At 44.6% G+C, this 20,117-nt stretch overlaps 1 protein-coding gene across 15 annotated transcripts in view; it reads left to right on the top strand.

Annotated features, from left to right (window-relative positions):
• LOC132589015 (gephyrin) overlaps positions 1 to 20,117 on the top strand; it is a 680,040-nt gene that overhangs the window by 400,402 nt on the left and 259,521 nt on the right. For 14 of the 15 annotated variants that reach the window (XM_060261532.1, XM_060261529.1, XM_060261537.1 and 11 more), the window contains one exon: positions 1,731 to 1,797. The exons of the other annotated variant lie outside the window; for it this stretch is intronic. In XM_060261532.1, the coding sequence (XP_060117515.1) occupies positions 1,731 to 1,797 (67 nt within the window). The remainder of the gene's footprint in view (positions 1 to 1,730; positions 1,798 to 20,117) is intronic. 15 annotated transcript variants of the gene reach the window in all.

Below are 20,117 nucleotides of genomic sequence, written 5' to 3'. Positions count from 1 at the left end.
GCGCATCGGAACTGAGTGAGGGGGCACCATTCCTTAGCTCCGGGCATGTGCATGGGCTCCCTGCTCCCCAGAGCTAAGGAAAGCATGCACCAGAATGGTGGTAGAGCTTTTTAATCCTCTGAGATGGACCCTGCTGAGAAACAGTACCCAAGTGTGTGACTGCACAGACAACCACTTGAAAATCATCAGTTACGGGTAAGAAACCTGTTTTTACACTTATTTTGAAGTCCTTTCACTGAACTGTTCCAGAAAGTTTTGGGAAGAGCCTGAGTCAAGACAAAAGAGGAACAACCTACTGATTGGGTTATAAATTGTGTTTGTTTTTAATGGATTACATTATTACATTGTTTATTTTGGAGTGGATCCTGCCCCCATTTTACCAGTCCACTGAGCAAAGTTTATTTATTAAAATATTATACCCTAGATATCCTTTTGGTTCAAGTTTGAAGCCTTCCTCCAGATTATGTGGTTCCTCCATTGGAGGAATCCTTCGATTTGGAGGAGGGCTCCATAGGCTTGGAGGGCAGTTGGATCCATCACACTGTTTTTACATTGTTGTTACCCATCTTGGGTTCCAGGATATCTGGTAGATAGGAGGGTATTTAAATATTTCAAATAAATAAATTATCACAAGCTCACAAAACTAGGCCATTCAAAGACAACATATGGATTTCTACATACATCAGAACTCCCGAGGAATGCAGAAAAATATGACAAAATAATGTAAAAGAAGAAAGAGTAAAATAAAAGGCCTCATGAGGATGATCCAGGTAGCATAGAGTTTAGAGAGAAATTTAATCTGTTTAACCACCTGAAAGTTTATTATTTCTTAGAGGAAGAGATTCGAAAGGGGAAAAATTTCCAAATATTTCCCCCCTCTTGTTATTCTTCCTAGCTCCATCTTTTCTTATACTATTTATCAATTAAGGTTTTAATAATCAATTGATAGTCCTATTCCAAGTATATTAGCTTGAGAGAGAGAAGGCAGATGCCACTTGGCATTCAAGCTGAGTAATAGATTCAGGTGGGTAGCCAGGTTGATCTGAAGCAGCAGAACAAAGTTTGAGCCCAAACACCCTTCCTCAGATATCTGAGAAGTGTGCTTGCATATGAAAGCTTATACCTTGAATAAAACTTGGTCTTAAAGGTGCCACTGGACTCAAACTTTGTTAAGTTGAATAATTCTACTGTCCCCCTCAAGAAACTTTTCACTGTAGTACACATGTTCCTCTGTAGTACACATGTTCCTTTTCTTGATTAGGCAGAAGAGTTCACTTTGTTTGGCAGGACTCTACTGTACCTAATTAATCAAGAAAAACAGAGCAGAATTTTACTTGAAGAATAGGTACAATGTCCTTTGCCATATCGTTATGGATATGGATTATTTGTTTCCTATAACCCTGACCCAGATTCCTCTTAATTCAAGCATTTTATGATTCTTGTTGCAAAAATGTCACTACTTAAATAATTCAATTTTGCGTGTTTCATTAAGAACCAAGAACTCTACTTTTATCCTCCCATTTGAAAGACTTTCACAATCACAGAAATACTTCAGCATGTGTAGATAAAAGATAGTTACATTGAATTGAACACATTCGAAAATTTGAGTTGAAAACATCATAAAATTTTCATTGTTTTAGCTATTAATCATAAAAAGTCTGATTAACAATCCCTGTTTTAATGTTAATATTTCCCACACACTGGTTTCAGCAGTGTTTCTCTCTTTTCAGGCCTGTATGTGGAATCAGAGGGAAAACTCTCATAATTAACCTTCCAGGTAGCAAGAAAGGGTCACAGGTAAGCAATGTTCATGGCGGGGGCGGGGGGGTAGATCTTAAAATATACACTGTGATCCTGAATAGAAATATTGGGGTGGATCCAGCCATTCTGCTCAGTAAGGTTTGAAGTATTCCTGCAAAGGAAGAGCCACTTATGTTGGAGGAAGTATCATTGAGTTGGAGGAAGACTTCAGACTTTGCTGAGCCAAGTGGCTGGATTCACCACAGTGGTTCTGTATAAGATCTTTTCATAATGTGTAAGCTGTGCTGCAGTTAATGGAACTGCAAGAACAACGATGATTAATGGAACAGATTTTTGGATTAGGGTATATTAGTATTATTTCCTAGAGTAAGATATTTTAAAGGAGAGAGAATTTCCAAATATTTTCCCCTGTGTCAAATAATAATAAAAGAATTGTGATGGGGAAGAAAAAATCCTTGTTATGATCAATTCCTATGTAAGTTACTGTTCTTAGTCTGGTTTATTACATGGATACTCTAATGCTTCTCCCCCTCTATCATGTGAGCACTGCTGATGCTTGTCTTTCAGCACATATTTAAATAAATAAAAATCTGATCATGAGAATGATGTGATTCAATAATATAAAAAACTGTTAAATGTCATACACATGGCAAGCAAGGATTTTCTTTGTATGAGGTTGGCATTGCTTTACATTACAGTTTGTTAACATAGCCAAAAGGTTTAATATTGGTTTTTGCTATAAAAACAGTAGTATAGTGAGCTATCACATGAGTGTAAAAACTGGCATGCCATATGAAGTTGAAGCATACATAAATACATCAAATCTCTAGATCATTGGGCTGATCTGTACTTATCTCCTCCATAAATAGAGTTGCCAGGTCTGTGTTGGAAAATACCAGGAGACTTTGGAGGTAGATCCAGGAAAGAGGGAGGGGCTCAGCATGGTACAGTGCCATAGAGTAGGGGTGGCCAACGGTAGCTCTCCAGATGTTTTTTGCCTACAACTCCCATAAGCCCCAACCATTGGCCATGCTGGCCGGGGTTGATGGGAGTTGTAGGCAAAAAAAGTCTGGAGACTGTTGGCCACCACTGCCATAGAGTCTACCCTTCAAAGCAGTTGTTTTCTCTAAGTCAACTGATCTCTACCAGCTAGAGATAAGTTGTAAAAGTGTATCTCCAGGCTCAACCTGGAAGCTGGCAACCCTATGAACTTATACATGGTAATTTTTGTATGCATGTACACCCGTTTCCATGCAGTTGACACTGACTCATAGAACTGAAGCCAGTGTGTATATATTGATGAAGCTGTTAAAATGTAAAAACGCAGAAAGCTGAACATCTAATTTCACCCAGAGAAGTTAAAAAGGAAAGTACAGCCATGGTGAGAAAATGTATGGAGCTATCCTATAATTTCATCTACAATTTTATCTTCTGTATTTTAGTCCAGCCCACTGGTGGGATACAACTCCCCACCCCCAGCACTCTCTTTCTGTTGCCTCTCAGAGTAGCGGCAAAAGAAAATAAAAATACAGCTGGCAGCATATGTTACTTCTTGGGAAAGTGAATCAGCCCTCTCTAGGAATCACTGGAAGCTCCATGGTGTTAGAGTTTCCAGGGATTCCTATAGTGGTGTGCCATCACCATCGCTGATGGCCACCCCCATATCCCCCCTCCTGGGTCTCATACTGGTTTCCAGGTTAGACACCCCTAGCTATGCCTGTATTCTATAAATACTTGGTCAAGATGCAGAACTCCAGACCATTATGTAGGCCATAAAGGATCTAACATGGCTGCCCCATAACCACACATGGCTCCATTATGGCCCATGTAACTGAGGTGGTCAGAATGGTGCTTCTTAGTTGTTCTTGCCTAGAATTACAACAAGAGGCTTCCCAGGTGGGTGTATGAAGAAGGGATGGGAGCACCACCTGCCATCTGAGAGTGTTGCTAATTCCTACCTTCTACCGAAATCCTCTCACCAAGCCCCAGCAACCATGGAGTGTCCTGTTTCTCACTGCTGGCTTGCTCAAAATACATTCTTGCAGTGAGAACAATGGATGCCTGAAGTTGACATACTTCCTGATAAAAAAGCTGCTTGGACTAGGCCCAGTGTTACGAGCCTTTCACAACATCCATACCAGCACCAAGTGAGCATTGTCGGGCTGGAGGGAGGCATAAAAACAACAATTCCTGTCTTTGACATTCTGATACCTCTCCTGCCCAGAAAGTTGCTTCCCAGGTCTCAACAGCATCATTGGGAGAGGCTTCTCAGGCAAGGAGAGGAAACACCAACCCTTAGCTGGGAGTCAGTGTTCAGATGCCCTCGAAGGACTGATAGGGTGTGATTGCCTGTGGTCTATAACTGCCAGCAGACACCATCCTCATGTCTTCCTTCCTCTTAGCTTTTCTTGGCCTGTTGGACCCCAGCTCTGCCAGAGGGCTCCCAGACAGCTGGCCTGTTTGTCTGCCTGCTGTGTAGAACAGCTCAGTGGGTGAGGTTTGATCACTGCATATTCTTCAGCGTAGGGGGCAAAGTGGAGTGGTAAACTTAAGTATCTGGCACATCTGATTAACTGGCAACCCCTATTCCCCATGAGATAACCAGATAAGAATTTTTACTATAGTAAATATAGATACTATATATTTCAATGGCAGCTGCATCAGTTTCTTCCTTTCAAATTTTGTGTTTTCATACATGTATTGAGAGTAATTCTCTATTGCCAAAAAAGCAGACACCAAACTTTTGTCGTAGTTAACATAAAAATTAGCAATTGTTTACAAACTGCTTTCATTATTTCAGAGAGTGGCCATGTTAGTCTTCAGTAGCAGCTAGATTCAAATCCAGTAGCACTTAAAGACTAACAAGATTTTGGGTAGAACAAATTTTGAGTCCAGTGGCACCTTTAAGACCAACAAAAGTTTATTGAAGGTATGAGCTTTCATGTATTGGCACACTTCGTCAGACACAATGAAATGGAAATAAAATAACAGTCATACATATAGAGAGTGGGCAGCTGACAAGAGGAGCTTTGACCCTTGAAAGTGTATGCCCAAAACCTCATTGGTCTCTTAAGGTTCTCCTGGACTTGAATCTAGCTGCTTTCATTCTGACTCATATACCCTAATAAAATTGATAAAGGCTAGACCCACTATAGTCATTGTTGGACATACTCCCCCCCCTCAATAAACTTGTACATTTTGTCACTATATGTTCCACAGTGGAACAGTTATGTTCCAGTAATATTTTCTTAGTGCAAGAAGATAATTTTGATCCTTAAATATTTTATTTTTAGTATTTCAGGTATATAATGAAATCTATACCAGAAGTCCCCAACCTTTTTTTGAGTCTTGTGCTGTGGTGGCAGCTGCTGCCAACGTGTTAAAAAAATCTGCACAGCCAATCAAATCTCCAGTGGTCAGTCAGAAGCCCAGCGGGACAAAAACTCCACATGGCGCTGCCCACTTTCTAAGAATACTTGGCGGGCATCAAGAAAGGTGTCAGTGGGCACCATGGCACCTATGTGCATCACATTGTAGACCCCTAATCTGTACTATATTTTAAGAAAATTAACCTTTGATGCCACACACAAAATTTTAAAAGGAATTTTAAGCAGGCAGTCACATTGAGAATCAGGAATATGAGTTGATAAGAGCTCGTATCCATTTGAACATGACCCATTTCTGTTAAAATGAGATAGATTTTACAGAGCAATCTTTGCAAGTGTAGAGGATGCTATAATAATAGTTGAAAATATATCAGTTTTGTAAAATTATGGTGTGAGTGCTGATCTTTGCATAAAGCTTTTGATTGTGCAAGTGCTAAAAGAATGGAAGCATTTCCAATGGTATCTTAATATATATGGTTCTAAAAACGATACAGTGTGATTGCCTTCTATCATATCCATCATTCTGTCCAGTCGTTTTTTAAATTCATATTTCAAATCTGCCCAATTCTTTAGCCTTTTAACATTCATAATTGTAAATTTGTAACTGTAAAAATCTATCTGTCTGTCTGTCTATCTATCGCTAATTTATCCCAGGCAGAGAAGAATTTTATGTATTTTGTTATTTTTCAAACACAGGTAGTGGGATGTTGTTTAGGTTAAACAAAACTATTTGGATTTGGAGGCAAAGGGAATAGCTACAAAATTAGAAAGTAAAAACAGTTTCTTTGAGATGTATTATACAATTGTGAAAAGTATTTTGATGAGTGGAGAAGACAAAAAAATCTTCTGTGAAATACACTAGAGGAGTTTTACTGTAGGGTCATGGTCTCAATTATTGCCAGAATTTGGGTCAGGAAGGGAAGAGGGGAGCTTGTATTTCTGCAATCAGTTGTTTTTGCCATATATAGGAGTTGGTGTTATCAGGCTCATCTCCATGCCTGTACAGTAGCATCTCTTTCCCTAATTGCTTGGGTGGAAGAGACAAAGAGATTTGATCCACCTGGACATCAGTCACTTACAGTACTCATCAGTGTGCCGATGGAGACAAGGGTTTCCAGGCCTTGTGTTATATCTTGAGCTGTGGAAATACCAACTCAGTGACTCTTCCAGAGACATTGCTCTTAGTTTCATCTCTGGACGGGAATTTATATGCTGTGAGCAAAAGGACAGGGTCAATGAAATGAACTTTCTTTAAAAGAAGGAATTGGTTGTTAGAGTATTAAGATGCCAATGAAGAAATTTAATGAATTACCTAAAATGAGTTCATCACCTTAACCACTTACCCGCTCTCTAGATAGTATTAGAGAACTTTTTGTGAATATATTGAAGAATTTCAAAATAACTACCACTCAGCTTTGAAAAGAAACTTCAGTTTCTAGATAAAAGGTTAAAAATCAATGGAAATGAACAGGAGATTCTTGAAAATTCATGTAAGATTAAAGATCAACAAATACAAATTAATTGCTGGATTCAAAATGCATTATCAATGAGGCAGTTTCACAATGAAATGATGGTAAAATCTTGAACTTTATAATAAACTAAGGGGAGTGTTGTTGAAATTTAGGGGAATTAGAGAATGAGAATTGCTTACTTAGAAAATTTTATTTCAGGTGTGTTAGGATCTGATTTGGAGAAGGAGTTAAGACTAATAAAGCCCTAGAATTAATTCAGAGATAATGAAAAGTAATAGGTATGTCAAGATCAGGGCTTTTTTTGAGCAGGAACGCACATGAACTCAGTTCTGGATGACTTGGCATCAGGGAGTGTGACCTAATATGCAAATGCATTCCTGCTGGATTTTTTTCTACAAAAAAGACCTGTGTGAAACAATGGTGACATCAGAGGGTGTGGTCTAGCAGGCAAATGAGTTCCTGTTGGGCTTTTTCTACAAAAAACAAAAACAAAACTCCTGGTCAAGATATTGAAGTATCTTTTGAATCTTTATCCCATGAAAGAACAGTGGAAAAAACCTAATTATCTTTAATAATTAATGATAAGACAATTCAATTATTCCAGGATATCTCACACCTGACTATCCAGAAAAGAGACAATTTTAAGGTTTTTGACAGAAAGTTTGAGCAATAATGAAACTGTATATAGATGGGGATTTCCATTTAAACTCAATTTTAAATTTTAAGGGGAAATGCAAACTATTAGAACAGCCAAGGAAGCTGAAACACTATTTTTCATAAGTGATAGATAATTAAATGTTAAGAGATAAAATCTGTGTTAAAATCTCTTTTTTTCTACAATTGTAAATTGACTCAATGAACCATCAAAAAGCTTTAGGTTTTTTTCATAAATTAAGGAAAGAAAAAGCAATTAGTCTTTTTTCAAGAAACTCACATTAAGAAATGTCATAACTATCTATTGCATTGCCCTAAGCTAGGTGAAGAATATGTAGCCTCTGGACCAAATAACAAAAGAGACGTTGGCTATTCACATTAATTGAGGATACAGGTAGATAATTACATATAAAAGTTATTTTTAAGGAACAAAAAGCAACAGTTAATGTTTATACTCCAAATACTAAACAGAAAATCATCTATAATGAAATGGCTAGAGTGTTGGATTTGTTTGGAGGTGAACTCATTATCAGTGGTGAGTTCAATTTTGTTATAAATCCTAATTTAGATAGATATCATAGGAGTGCTAAGGACAGATGGAGACCATTAGTAAATCTAATGAAGAATGTAGTTAAAAGGTTTAGCTTTGTAAATACTTGGTAAATACTGAATCCTAAAATAAGTCATTATACTTTTTTCCCCTTGGGATTTCACAACACATATTCACATAAAGACCTTTTCTTAATATATAAATAACTTACAAATTACATAAAAAGTGCTATAATTGAACCGATTTCTTATGCAGACCATGCCCCTATAAGACTGAATCTGTCATTTGATAAACCTAAAGATAGGTCATGGTGATTAGACAATAACTTTAAATAACTTAAAAATAAAAGAATAAATGCAGAAAGATGTACAGGAATTCTTTAGGATAAATAATGACTGAAATATTTCCCCAGTAACTATTTGGGAGACAGCCAAATCATACTTGTAGAATCTTAGCTGTTTACGCCATTGCTTATAGAAGGCAAAAGAGATAGAAATTGATGCAGGTATTGGATAGTGATGCATTGGATAGTGACCAATGCATTTTTCTTTTAGCTGTATTGACATACTCAAACAGATATATTGGCTGTTTATCCTATTACATATACAGAACCCCATCTCCCACTAATTTTAATGTATTTTTCTCCTATGGCAAACAATATGTATGTTACATGTTAAAAGGTAAATTAGTTGGATGGGAAATCTTATGAGATATAAATACTTTCCTTTTGACCCAGGCTTAATACAATATAGTCATTCTCACATTTTGACATATTACTGTTTTATTGCTTTTGCATGCTGATGCTACTCAGATCAAAGGTTTGCTCAATTTGTTAATTTTACTATTCTGTCATTGAATCTTAATTTTTTTTTACCATTTTGCATTCTAAACTACTCCCTACCAGATAATTTTACTATACTGTCATTGGTTCTTAAATTGTACCAATTTGCATTCTGAGCCACTGACTACCAGCTACATGTGGCTTTGCTCACTGTACCAGATTCCTCGTCTGATGAAGTGTGCTTATAGAGTACACGAAAGCTTATGATCTTCTTCATGGTCTCTGTGCTTCACACTCATGGGATAGAGTGCCTACGCCGATCCCCGAATCGGTATCTGAAAAGCCCGGGATTTTTCCGCGCTCGACGCCAATGGGCATGCGCCAGCATCCCAGTACACACGCTCACCGGCGCCAGCGCGGGGATCCCACCAGTTCCTTTCTGACCGTTGCACGGAGAGGTTTGCCTTTCGTGTCCCCGGTCGGTGAGATATTGGTCTTTTTGCCTTTATCGTTGTAAATAGCCCGTTTGTTGTTTTCTCTTAGCGTAGATAGTTAGTTAGTTTAGATAGGGAAAAAAAAGAGTTTGTGTGTGTGTCCGTCGGACTGCCCTTCGGGGCCTTTCCCCCCGTTTGTTTTCCCCCAAAGTTTTTTCCCCCTCAGAGGACTCTGAGCGGGTTTTTGGCGACTGGAGTCTATGGAAAGTCGCTGGGGGTTTTTCAAACGCTGCCGCTCCTGTGGGAAGAAGATTGCCCCCCCAGAAGGCCATTCTCTGTGTCTTCTCTGCTTGGGTGAAGCACACCGTGTGGAGTCCTGCCCACATTGCCTCCGCTTCTCCAAGCAAACAAGAACCAGGCAGTGCGGCTTTCGGCTGCTCTAACGGAATTGGCACTCCGCCCTCAGAAATCGGCATCGGGCCCGTCGGCATCGACCATGGCAGACACTCCGGTCCCGACAGTCACATCGACTGATGTGACCCCGATCGTGACCGAAATGCTGATCGAGCGAGGCTCCTCCACAAAACGATCCCATGACGGATCAGTGGAAACGCCTGCTAAGAAGCGTCGGGATGACTCTGAGGCCTGAGCATCCACCCTGAAGAAGGCCAAGGAGAAGCGGAAGAGGCCCCGCACTCCATCGCCCTCACGCAACGTTTCGGCAATGACTGCTCCGCCGAGGAAGATCCTGGCGTCCCCATGCCACAGCCCATCGGCATCGAGAGGCATTACTCAACAACACCGTCTCTCGATGTCTGAGCAGGAGATCAACCTCACCCAGCGATCCTCGTCATCCGGGTTGCGGCGTCGTAGTAGGAGCGGGTCAATCTCAGAAGTGGAGGCTTCAACGCCGATAGATCCGTCTCCCATGCCGATGGAATTCAGAGGCAAATGAGAGCCAGAGCCCTCCATGGCACCACGCCGTTTCCCACTGCTACCATCGTGGGAGCAGCGTCAGTGGCCGCCCACCTATCCATATCCTTACCCTTTTTACCAGTGGTATCCACCGAGGGAGTTTGCGGAATGGGATCAACAGTCAGAGACATCCTGCATGTCGAGGCTGTCACACCATTCCCGAGGCATCGATCCCTCCGGAGAGGCCCACTACCTCGGCGGATGAGACTCGTCGGCGACCATCGACGTCGATCCGCTCGCCGATCCGGGAATCGACACGGATCGTCTCTGAGCACTCCGTACACCGGGAGTCTTCTTCATTGGACTCTGAGAGCGCTGCCGACACCCAGGAAGGTGCTTTGGAGCCTTCGCCAAGGTCCCAGGCGACCGAAGATCTTTCTATTTCGCCATCGGAGGATCTGAAGTTTTATGGCGACCTAGTTAAGAGGATGGCAACCTCCCTCTCCCTGCCTGTGACGCCACCACAACCCATCGTGGATGATAATGTCTTTGACATTATGCACAGCAATCGCTTTGCCGGTCACCAAAGTGATTCTGCAAGCAGTTAAAAAGCCCTGGAAGAAACCATTTTCGACTCCGGTGTCATCCAGAAGGCTGGACCATATGTACAGGGTCCAGGAGACGGGGGCTGAGTTCCTTTTCACCCATCCGAAACTGAACTCAGTGGTCGTCTCTTCTTCCTCCAAGGCACGGAAGGTCCACTCATCCCCACCTGACAAGGAGGGAAAGAAGCTGGACAACATGGGGAGAAAGGTTTATTCTGCAGGGGCCCTAAGAGTAAAGATATCTAACTATATGCGGCTTGCATGGCTAGATACCAGTACTCCATATGGGAACAACTCACCCCTCTTCTCTCTTCTCTGAGCGAGGACAAAAAGGCTGTTGCTAGGAAGCTGCAGAAAGAAGGCTTTGCTGTGGCCAAGTAACAATTGGCTTTTATTTATTTATTTGGGATTTGTATCCCGCCCTTTCCACAAGTGGCTCAGGGCGGCTTCCAACAACTAGTCAACATAAATTTAACAATTTTAAATATAAAACAATTAAATAATTAACATTTAAACATTAAAACCAGTAACATTTCACTCCATAAAACAATACAGCTTAAAACCAATAACATGTCATTATATATAAACAGATGGCTGGCCAGTTACGTCAAGTTTTATCCCAGCTAGGTGTAGGCTAGCCGGAAGAAGGTCGTCTTACAGGCCCTGCGGAATTGAGCCAAGTCCCGCAGGGCCCTCACCTCTTCCGGCAGCTGATTCCACCAAGTGGGGGCCATAACGGAGAAAGCCCTTTCTCGGGTGACTTTCAAGCGGGCTTCTTTTGGCCCGGGGATAGAGAGGAGATTTTGTGTTCCTGACCTCAGTACTCTCTGGGGAACATGTGGGGAGAGACGGTCCTTCAGGTAGGCAGGTCCCAGGCCATATAGGGCTTTAAAGGTAATAACCAGCACCTTGTACCGGACTCGGTACATCACTGGAAGCCAGTGCAGGGTCCGAAGACCCGGCCGAATGTGTCCCCACTTTGGGAGACCCAATAGCAGCCGGGCCGCGGCATTCTGCACCAGCTGCAGTTTCCGAGTCCGGGACAGGGGCAGCCCCATGTAGAGGGCATTGCAGTAGTCCAACCTCGAGGTGACCGTAGCATGGATCACTGTTGCTAGGTCGTCACGCTCCAGGAAGGGGGCCAGCTGCCTTGCCCGCCTAAGATGAAAAAATGCGGACTTGGCAGCGGCTGCTATCTGAGCCTCCATCTTTAAGGAAGGCTCCAACAGCACCCCCAAGCTCCTGACTCTGTCCGCCGCCATCAGCAGCGCACCGTCAAAAGCTGGCAGGGGGATCCCCCCTCCCGGGCCGCGGCGACCCAAGCAAAGGACCTCTGTCTTCGTTGGATTTAGCTTCAGCCCACTCAGTCTGAGCCACTCAGCCACGGCCCGTAATGCCCGGTCAAGATTTTCCGGGGCGCAGACCGGCTGGCCATCCATTAGTAGATAGAACTGGGTGTCATCAGCATACTGGTGACACCCCAGCCCATACCTTCGGGCAATCTGGGCAAGAGGCCGCATGTAGATATTGAATAACATCGGGGAGAGAACCGCCCCCTGGGGCACACCACAATCAAGTGTGCGCCTCTGGGATAGCTCCCCCCCTATTGCGACCTTTTGTCCCCGACCTTCCAGGAAAGAGGAAAGCCACTGTAAGGCCAACCCCTGAATCCCCGCGTCGGCGAGGCGGCACGTCAGTAGCCGATGGTCGACCGTGTCGAACGCCGCCGACAGGTCTAGCAACATCAGCACCGCCGAGCCACCCCGATCCAGATGCCGTTGAAGGTCATCTACCAGGGCAACCAACACTGTCTCCGTCCCGTGTCCCGGGCGAAAGCCGGACTGAAATGGGTCAAGGATAGAAGCGTCCTCCAGGAAAGTCTGTAATTGCATCGCCACTGCCCTCTCAATAAGTTTACCCAAAAAGGGCAAATTTGAAACCGGCCGATAATGTGCCAATTGGGCCGGATCTAAGGATGGTTTTTTTAGGAGGGGACGGACCACGGCCTTTTTAAGTGGCGTTGGAAAGTGCCCTTCCGTTAGGGATCTATTTATGATATCCCGCACAGGATATCTAAGATCCCCCTGGCAAGATTTAATAAGCCAGGAAGGGCATGGGTCCAATTTACAAGTTGTTGGGCGAGCCAATAAGAGAATCCTGTCAACTTCCTCCAGGCTGAGGGGCCTAAAGCCATCCAGAGTATAGTCCGAAGACAGGCTCGGGGCCTCAGGTTCTCTAACTGTCACCAAACTGGCAGGGGGGTCGGGACGGAGTGATGCGATTTTATCCGCAAAAAATTTCGCAAAAGCCTCACAGCCAATTTCCAATTCAATAGAATTTAACCTGCCTTGTGGCAGCGTTGTAAGTCCTCTAATTATGTCAAATAATTGTGCCGGGCGCGAAGTTGCGGACGCAATCTTAGCCGCAAAGAATACTCTCTTTGCGGATTTGATTGCCATCTCATAGGCCTTCAAACTCTCTCTATAAGATGTTCGGGTCACTTCGTCTCGAGTACGCTGCCATTGCCTCTCTAGTCGTCTGAGCCCCCGCTTTTGTTGCCATAGCTCCCGGTTAAACCATGGCGACAGTTTCCGGCGGGGGCGCAGAGGGCGCCTGGGTGCGATCTCCTCAATGGCCCTGGAGAGCCCATCGTTCCAGGACTCTACCAGATCATCCAGGGAATCGCCAGCGGGCCAGGTATCCCGTAGAGCCGTTAGGAACCGTTCCGGGTCCATCAGGCTCCGCGGGTGAGCTAAAATACGCTCTCCGCCTAAACAGGTTTTGGGTGACACCTCCATACGGGCCTTAAGGGCAAAGTGATCTGACCATGGCACTGCTTCCATTGCAATATCAGTCACTGATATTCCGGCCACAAAGACCAGGTCTAACATGTGTCCCGCCTGATGAGTGGGTGTTGTAACAACCTGCGAGAGTCCTAGTGTCGCCATGGATGACACCAGGTCCATCGCCTGGCTGGACGCCGCGTCGTCGGCATGGACATTGAAGTCACCCAAGACCAAAAGCCTTGGGTGCTCCAGCGCCCAGCCCGCCGTGGCCTCCACCAGGGATGGTAAGGCGCCGGCCGGTGCGTTAGGCGGTCGGTAAACCAGCCAGATCGCCAACCCCTCCCCAACATCCCACATCAGGCCAACACATTCAACGCCCGGAATCTCTGGAGCCGGAAGAGCCCTAAAGGAGTAAGCCTCTCGTATGAAAAGTGCCACCCCGCCCCCCGCCCGCTAGTCCGTGACTGATGAAAGACCGAGTATCCCGGGGGAACGGTCTGGGAGAGAGCTACCGTCTCCCCTTCGCGCACCCAGGTCTCGGTCACGCAAGCCAGGTCCATGTCCTGTTCAGTCAGGAACTCCTGCAGGACAGAGGTCTTATTATTAATGGACCTGGCGTTGCATAACACCAGTGACGGAGGCGGGTGATTCAACCTGGCCCCGCTACCTGTCACCATCGGGATGGGGCGAAGGCTGGAAGGGGGTCGAGCACTATTATGTCTCGACCTCCTTCCCTTATAATTCTGCCTCGTCCCACCGTCATATCTTCCCCTCCCCAGGAGCACTGGAATCCCCAGGCCGATCATCCCCTGTTAATGCCCCCTTGATTTGATGGAGCCGTCAGAGTTACCCTCTCTTCCACCCCCTCCTCCCAGCTAATCTATCTATTTTAAACTAATCTGCCAATTTACTAATCAGCTATTTAACTAGATCCCCTTTTAACTTCCCAACAATTATTAGCTAAAATTTAAATTAGTATAATCTAAAGGCTTATTAACTATAAAACCCTCCCAATAATTATCCCTCCTTAGTTAATTTGCCACAAGTTAATTATTAATTTCAGAAGCTCATTAATCATAAAAAACCCTCCCAATAAATTCTTCCCTAATTAATTTGCCACAAGTCAATTATTAATTTCAGAAGCTCATTAATCATAAAAAACCCTCCCCATAAATCATAAAAAACCCTCCCCATAATTAATTTGCTATAATTCCAACTCGCACTTTAGCCAATAACAATCTCTAATTAATTTAAATAGCCTATAAATCACAAACAATAATAAATAATGTCACTCAATTGGCAGTTTAGATCTGATGGGCGGGGGATAGAACAAGGAATGTAAACAGTTGAGTAATGTGCTGCAGCAAAGCACATGGTGGACTTGTCGGCAAAGGCCATCACGTCCACTGTGTGCATTCGTCGGCACTCCTGGCTACGATCAACAGCCCTGCAGCAGGACACTAGGGCTTTTGTTAAGGACTTGCCCTTTGAGGGGGATGGCTTGTTTAGCACTACCACAAATAGATAAGAGCCTGAAGACCTCCAGTAACCTGGGTGTGCAGGCCACCTCCAGGGCTCCTAAGGTGAAGCAGTGGCACAAACCATGGGCCAAGAAGCCTTACCAAAAGTTTTTGCCAGAACAGCAATGGTGACTTCACTCCACCCAGCCTGACAGACCATCGTACTCAGGCAACAACAGGAACCGCTATGGTTCTCAGGCCACTGGAAAATCCAAGGGTGCTCGCCCTCAAAAGCAGGGTCTTTGACTTTCTCGTGGCACGCGTCATCGCCCCCACTGGTTCAACATCTATCCGCCTCCGCCCTTTCCTACCTGCCTGGGAGTTGATCTCTACAGACAGGTGGGCGTTGTCCATTATACAAGAGGGCTACAAAATAGAGTTTGCTCAGATTCCGAACCAAACTGTGGTGATCAGCACTCCCCCTTCCCCACCTCTGCTGGCAGAGGTGAACAACCTCCTAAAGAAACAAGCCATAGAGAGAGTTCCGACGGAGGCCAGGACGGGAGATTTTTACTCTCGCTACTTCCTGGTCCCCAAGAAGGACAGGGGCTTAAGATCAATTATGGATCTTTGGAATCTGCAAAAATTTATTCTGTACCAGAAGTTCAGAATGTCCACGCTGCAAACAATCCTGCCCCTCATCAATCAGGGGAACTGGATGGCGACCCTGGACCTCAAGGATGCCTACTTTCATGTCAGCATCCATTCGGCGTTCAGGCGTTTCCTCAGGTTTGCAGTGGGTTCCCAGCACTTCCAGTTCAAAGCCCTTCCGTTCGGCCTGTCCACTGCACCTCGGGTGTTTACGAAGATGATGAGCGTTGTGGCTGCCCTTCTCCATCTCCAGGGAGTTGTCGTTTTTCCATACATCGATGACTGGCTCCTTGTGGCGAAGTCGAGGGAAAGTTTGTCAATGCACATTGCCATCACTCTACGTCTTCTCGACACCTTGGGATTGCAGGTCAATTTGGAGAAATCTCAACTTACTCCGTCAAGGACAGTGCAGTTCATAGGGGCTTTGCTGGATACGGACCAGCATCGTGCATACCTGCCTTCGCAGAGGGCAAAGGACATTGTCGGTCTGGTACAACTGCTTCAGAGGCGAAAGTGGGGCACAGCAGCTTCAGCGGATGCTGGGGCTGATGGCAGCGATGACAAGCGTGCTACTTTTCGCGAAACTGAGAATGAGAGGCCTACAGTTGTGGTTTCTTTGCCAGTTTTTCCCACTCTAGAGACTCACCTCGAAAGAGGTTCACCATCCCATCTGGGCCTCTTCAGACGCTACAGTGGTGGGAGTCAGAGAACAACATCTGCAAGGGAGCTCCCTTCCATCTTCCAACTCCTACTGTGACTATCACCACAGATGCTTCCTTGTGGGGTTGGGGGGCCCACATGAAAGGCCTGTGTGTGGGGGGCCAGTGGCCGCCAAAACTGACTCAGTTCCACATAAACTATTTAGAACTGCTGGCGGTCCACTTTGCCCTGCGCTCTTTCCGCCCGTTAGTGGCGGGGAAGACTGTAGCGCTGCTTACGGACAATACCACTGCCCTGTGCTACATCAACATGCAGGGAGGGACAGTGTCTCGTCGGCTCTGCGCATTGGCAATGGATCTCTGGTTGGAGTGTCTCCAATACGACATCTTTGTGAAGGCAGCACACCTTCCAGGGGTCCTCAACATTCAGGCAGACTCCCTCAGCAGGGATGGGGCTTCCCCACATGAGTGGGAACTGCAGTGGCGTTTTCTGAAGCCTGTATTCCAACTTTGGGGGTACCCGCAGCTGGATGTCTTCGCCACGGCCGAGAACAAGAAATGCCCCATGTTCTGCTCCAGAGGGGGAGTGGATCCAGCCTCTCTGGGAGACGGGCTCCTGCTTCCTTGGGAGGGCCGGTTCCTCTACATGTTCCCGCCTCTGCTGTTGTTAACGAAGGTGGTCAACAAAATAGCAAGGGATAGACCGTGCTGCATCCTGGTGACTCCCTGGTGGCCTCGCCAGAACTGGTTCTCGATCCTGCTCCAACTGTCGAGGGGGGTCTTCTACCAGTTCCCGGCAGAACTGGACCTTCTGTCAGCTCAGGGCGGGCATGTATTCCATCACAACGTGCCCCATCTGAAGCTGACAGCGTGGTTCATCGACCAGTAGGGTTCTCTGACAGGGTCCAGCAAGTCCTTATGAACAGCAGAAAACTGTCCACTCGCTCTTCCTATGACAGGAAGTGGTGGAGATTCACTAAGTTTTTGGTTTACCCTTTGGTCTCACCTAGCAGGGTGGGACTGTCGGCAATTTTTGATTTTTTGTTGTCCCTAGTGGATGCGGGCCTGGTTTTCTCCATCAAAGTTTATTTGGCGGCAATATCTGCCTTCCATGATCCGGTGGAGGGGTACTCCGTTTTTGCACACCCTCAGTCCAAAAATTTTTTGAAGGGGTTGTTTAGGCTGCACCCACCATCAAGATAGCCCCCACAGTTGTGGGACTTGACTTTAGTGCTGGACAAACTAACTCGTCACCCCTTCAAGCCGATGGCTATGTGCTCTTTGCAGCTCTTATCATGGAAGGCTGCATTTTTGGTTGCCATCACATCAGCACGTCACGTTGGGGAGCTCATGCCGATGCGTTGTGATTATCCTTATCTTGTTTTTTGAGAGGCTGGGGTTTCCCTGGCTCTGGACATTAGTTTTCTTCCAAAGGTGGTTTCTCAGTTCCACCTCAATTTAGAAGTTTGGTTGCCCACTTTTTACCCTAGCCCTTCCTCGGACGAGGAATGTATGTTGCATGCTCTGGACATTAAGCGTGCTTTGCTGTTTTATTTGAACCGTTCGAAGGGTTTTCGTAAGTAGAAGCAGCTTTTTGTTTCGTATGCTGCTCCCAAGATAGGTTCCAGGATTTCATCTCAGAGGCTCTCAAAATGGCTCACTGAGATGATTAAACTCTGTTATTTGTTGGCAAAGAAGCCGTTACCTGGACCTGTTCATGGACACTCCACAAGAGCGATGGACACGTCAGTGACGTTCCTGAGAGGCGTGTCCCTTTCTGATGTCTGCAAGGCTGCCACCTGGTCTTCTCTGCATGCCTTCATGAAGCACTACGCGCTGGACGTGCATGCTCAGCAGAGGACTCGGTTGGGAACTGCGGTGTTGCAAGCTGTTTCTTCTGGTTGACCGTCTTCCCGCCTCCAGGTATGTCTTGCTTGCTACTCTCCCATGAGTATGAAGCACAGAGACCACGAAGAAGATAGACAGGTTGCTTACCTGTAACTGTGGATCTTTGAGTGGTCATCTGTGCATTCACACTACCCGCCCTCCTTCCCCACTGCTGACGGTCTCCCTCCAGTAGGGGCTTCCAGCGGTCAGAAAGGAACTGGCGGGATCCTCGCACTGGCGCTGGTGAGCATGCGTACTGGGACGCCTGTGCATGCCCATTGGCACCGAGCGCAGAAAAATCCCGGGCTTTTCAGATACTGATTTGGGGATTGGCACAGGCGCTCTATCCCATGAGTGTGTATGCACAGATGACCACTTGAAGATCCACAGTTACAGGTAAGCAACCTGTCTTTCTGAATAAAATTAAGTTGGTCTTAAAGGTGCAACTTGACTCCTATTTTGTTCTACCATATCAGGAAGGTATTGCAGTTGCAAAAATGCCTGTTTCATATCCTTCAAATTAATATCTCTGTCTAAGAGGATGGAGCAGATGCAGCTATAGCGTAGGACCTGGTTTTACACAATGGATTGTTTGATGTAGTTGGGGTGGTGGTAGCTGGAAGCATGTAGATATGTGTGCTGAGCTTTCAGTTTCTGGTATAATATGGAACTTAAGTGTAACCTTGTGTATCCATATTGTGGTGTCTTGTGTAGAGTAATTCATATTTTGACTGATGGTGGGGTAGAAGTTGTGGAAAGCCTGTTGAAATCTCTCAAGGACTTCTTTGCCATTCTTCTCTGTGTGGCTGAGATTGAAACTTGAGCAATGTTGTTAGTTGATCATTTCAGCTTGAGCTTGGCAGCAGAAGCATTCTATATATAGGTCCAGTGTAGTGTTGTGGCCTTCAGGGGGAGTCCACATGGAGCCCTTCTTTCTGTAGTGTATAAAAAATAGATCCTTCAGATTGGCTAAAAAAGATGAAGGTGATAGATAGTTATGTCTCCTGTTTAGGTGTAAAGAATTACAATCTGTTTTAGGCCAGATAAATGCAATCAAAATGATGATAATTCCCAAATTAACAACCAATAGTAATATAGGACAAGAAACTAAAGAAGTAGCAAAGTAATGAGTTCATTTGGAGAGCTAAATGCCCTAAGATTAAATGACAGCCTGGTCCAAGTGGTCTGAGGAAGATATAAAGACATATATCATGATACTGCTCAGTTCAGTTGATTATGAGCATGGGTAAGCTTTTAGAATAGCTCGAATGTGATATCTGTCAAAGAAATGGAAATAAAAATGCCATTAGGAACTTTCTGGGGGGCCTCTCTGAAAATTAGGGAAAAGATATATATTAAAGGAAATCTAATAATAGATAACCTTTGGTAATTTGGGATAGATATATTATCCTCCAGTGATTTCACCATTAACTTTAACTGTGATTTTAGATTATCTTTAGCATTTTAAGTTACAATGTTTCTCTAAATGGGAAGCAAGTAAATTAGATTCTTACAGTAGTCTAATTATCTCAGGTAAAATAATGAAATTGCTTATAGCAGAGGTGTCAAACCCATTTGTTATGAGGACTGGATCAAATGTCACTTTGTTGGGCCAAGACACGCATGCCATAAACTGTAACATGAGATGTTGGAGATATAAACTTTATAAAGGTTATTCCAGATGCCAAATGGCAATAGTAGGTGAATGACAATAGCAGACTTGATTGGATTAGTTGTGATATGCAAAAGGGTAATAGATGTAGAGATACTAGCATTGGTAATGAGACAGGAAACCTAAGTCTCATTCCCTTCAGTAGGATTCAGTCCAGGAGGATAAAAAGAATATATGGACATAAATCTGACATTAGAAACCACAACATTCAGTTGCTGACCTAAGAGTAGCAAAGGAATTTCAAACAGATTAGAGACTGCTGAATTGCAGTTGATGATGCAACTCAACACAATGCATCCTCCAAGGCTGAATTGAGACCTGGTTTTCTTGTCTCGTTGCCAGTGTGTGCTCTTATCATGTGACATCTAAAATTACTGTACTCTGCAGGATATAAGGACCAATCCAAGTGTTCTAATTCCCAGAGGTTTTTTAAAAATAAATTAA

The sequence above is a fragment of the Heteronotia binoei genome, chromosome 21 (genome assembly GCF_032191835.1).
Source record: "Heteronotia binoei isolate CCM8104 ecotype False Entrance Well chromosome 21, APGP_CSIRO_Hbin_v1, whole genome shotgun sequence".
NCBI classification, from domain to species: Eukaryota; Metazoa; Chordata; class Lepidosauria; order Squamata; family Gekkonidae; genus Heteronotia; species Heteronotia binoei.
Note: the sequence above shows the minus strand (reverse complement) of the source record. Positions and strands in the feature narration are given on the sequence as shown.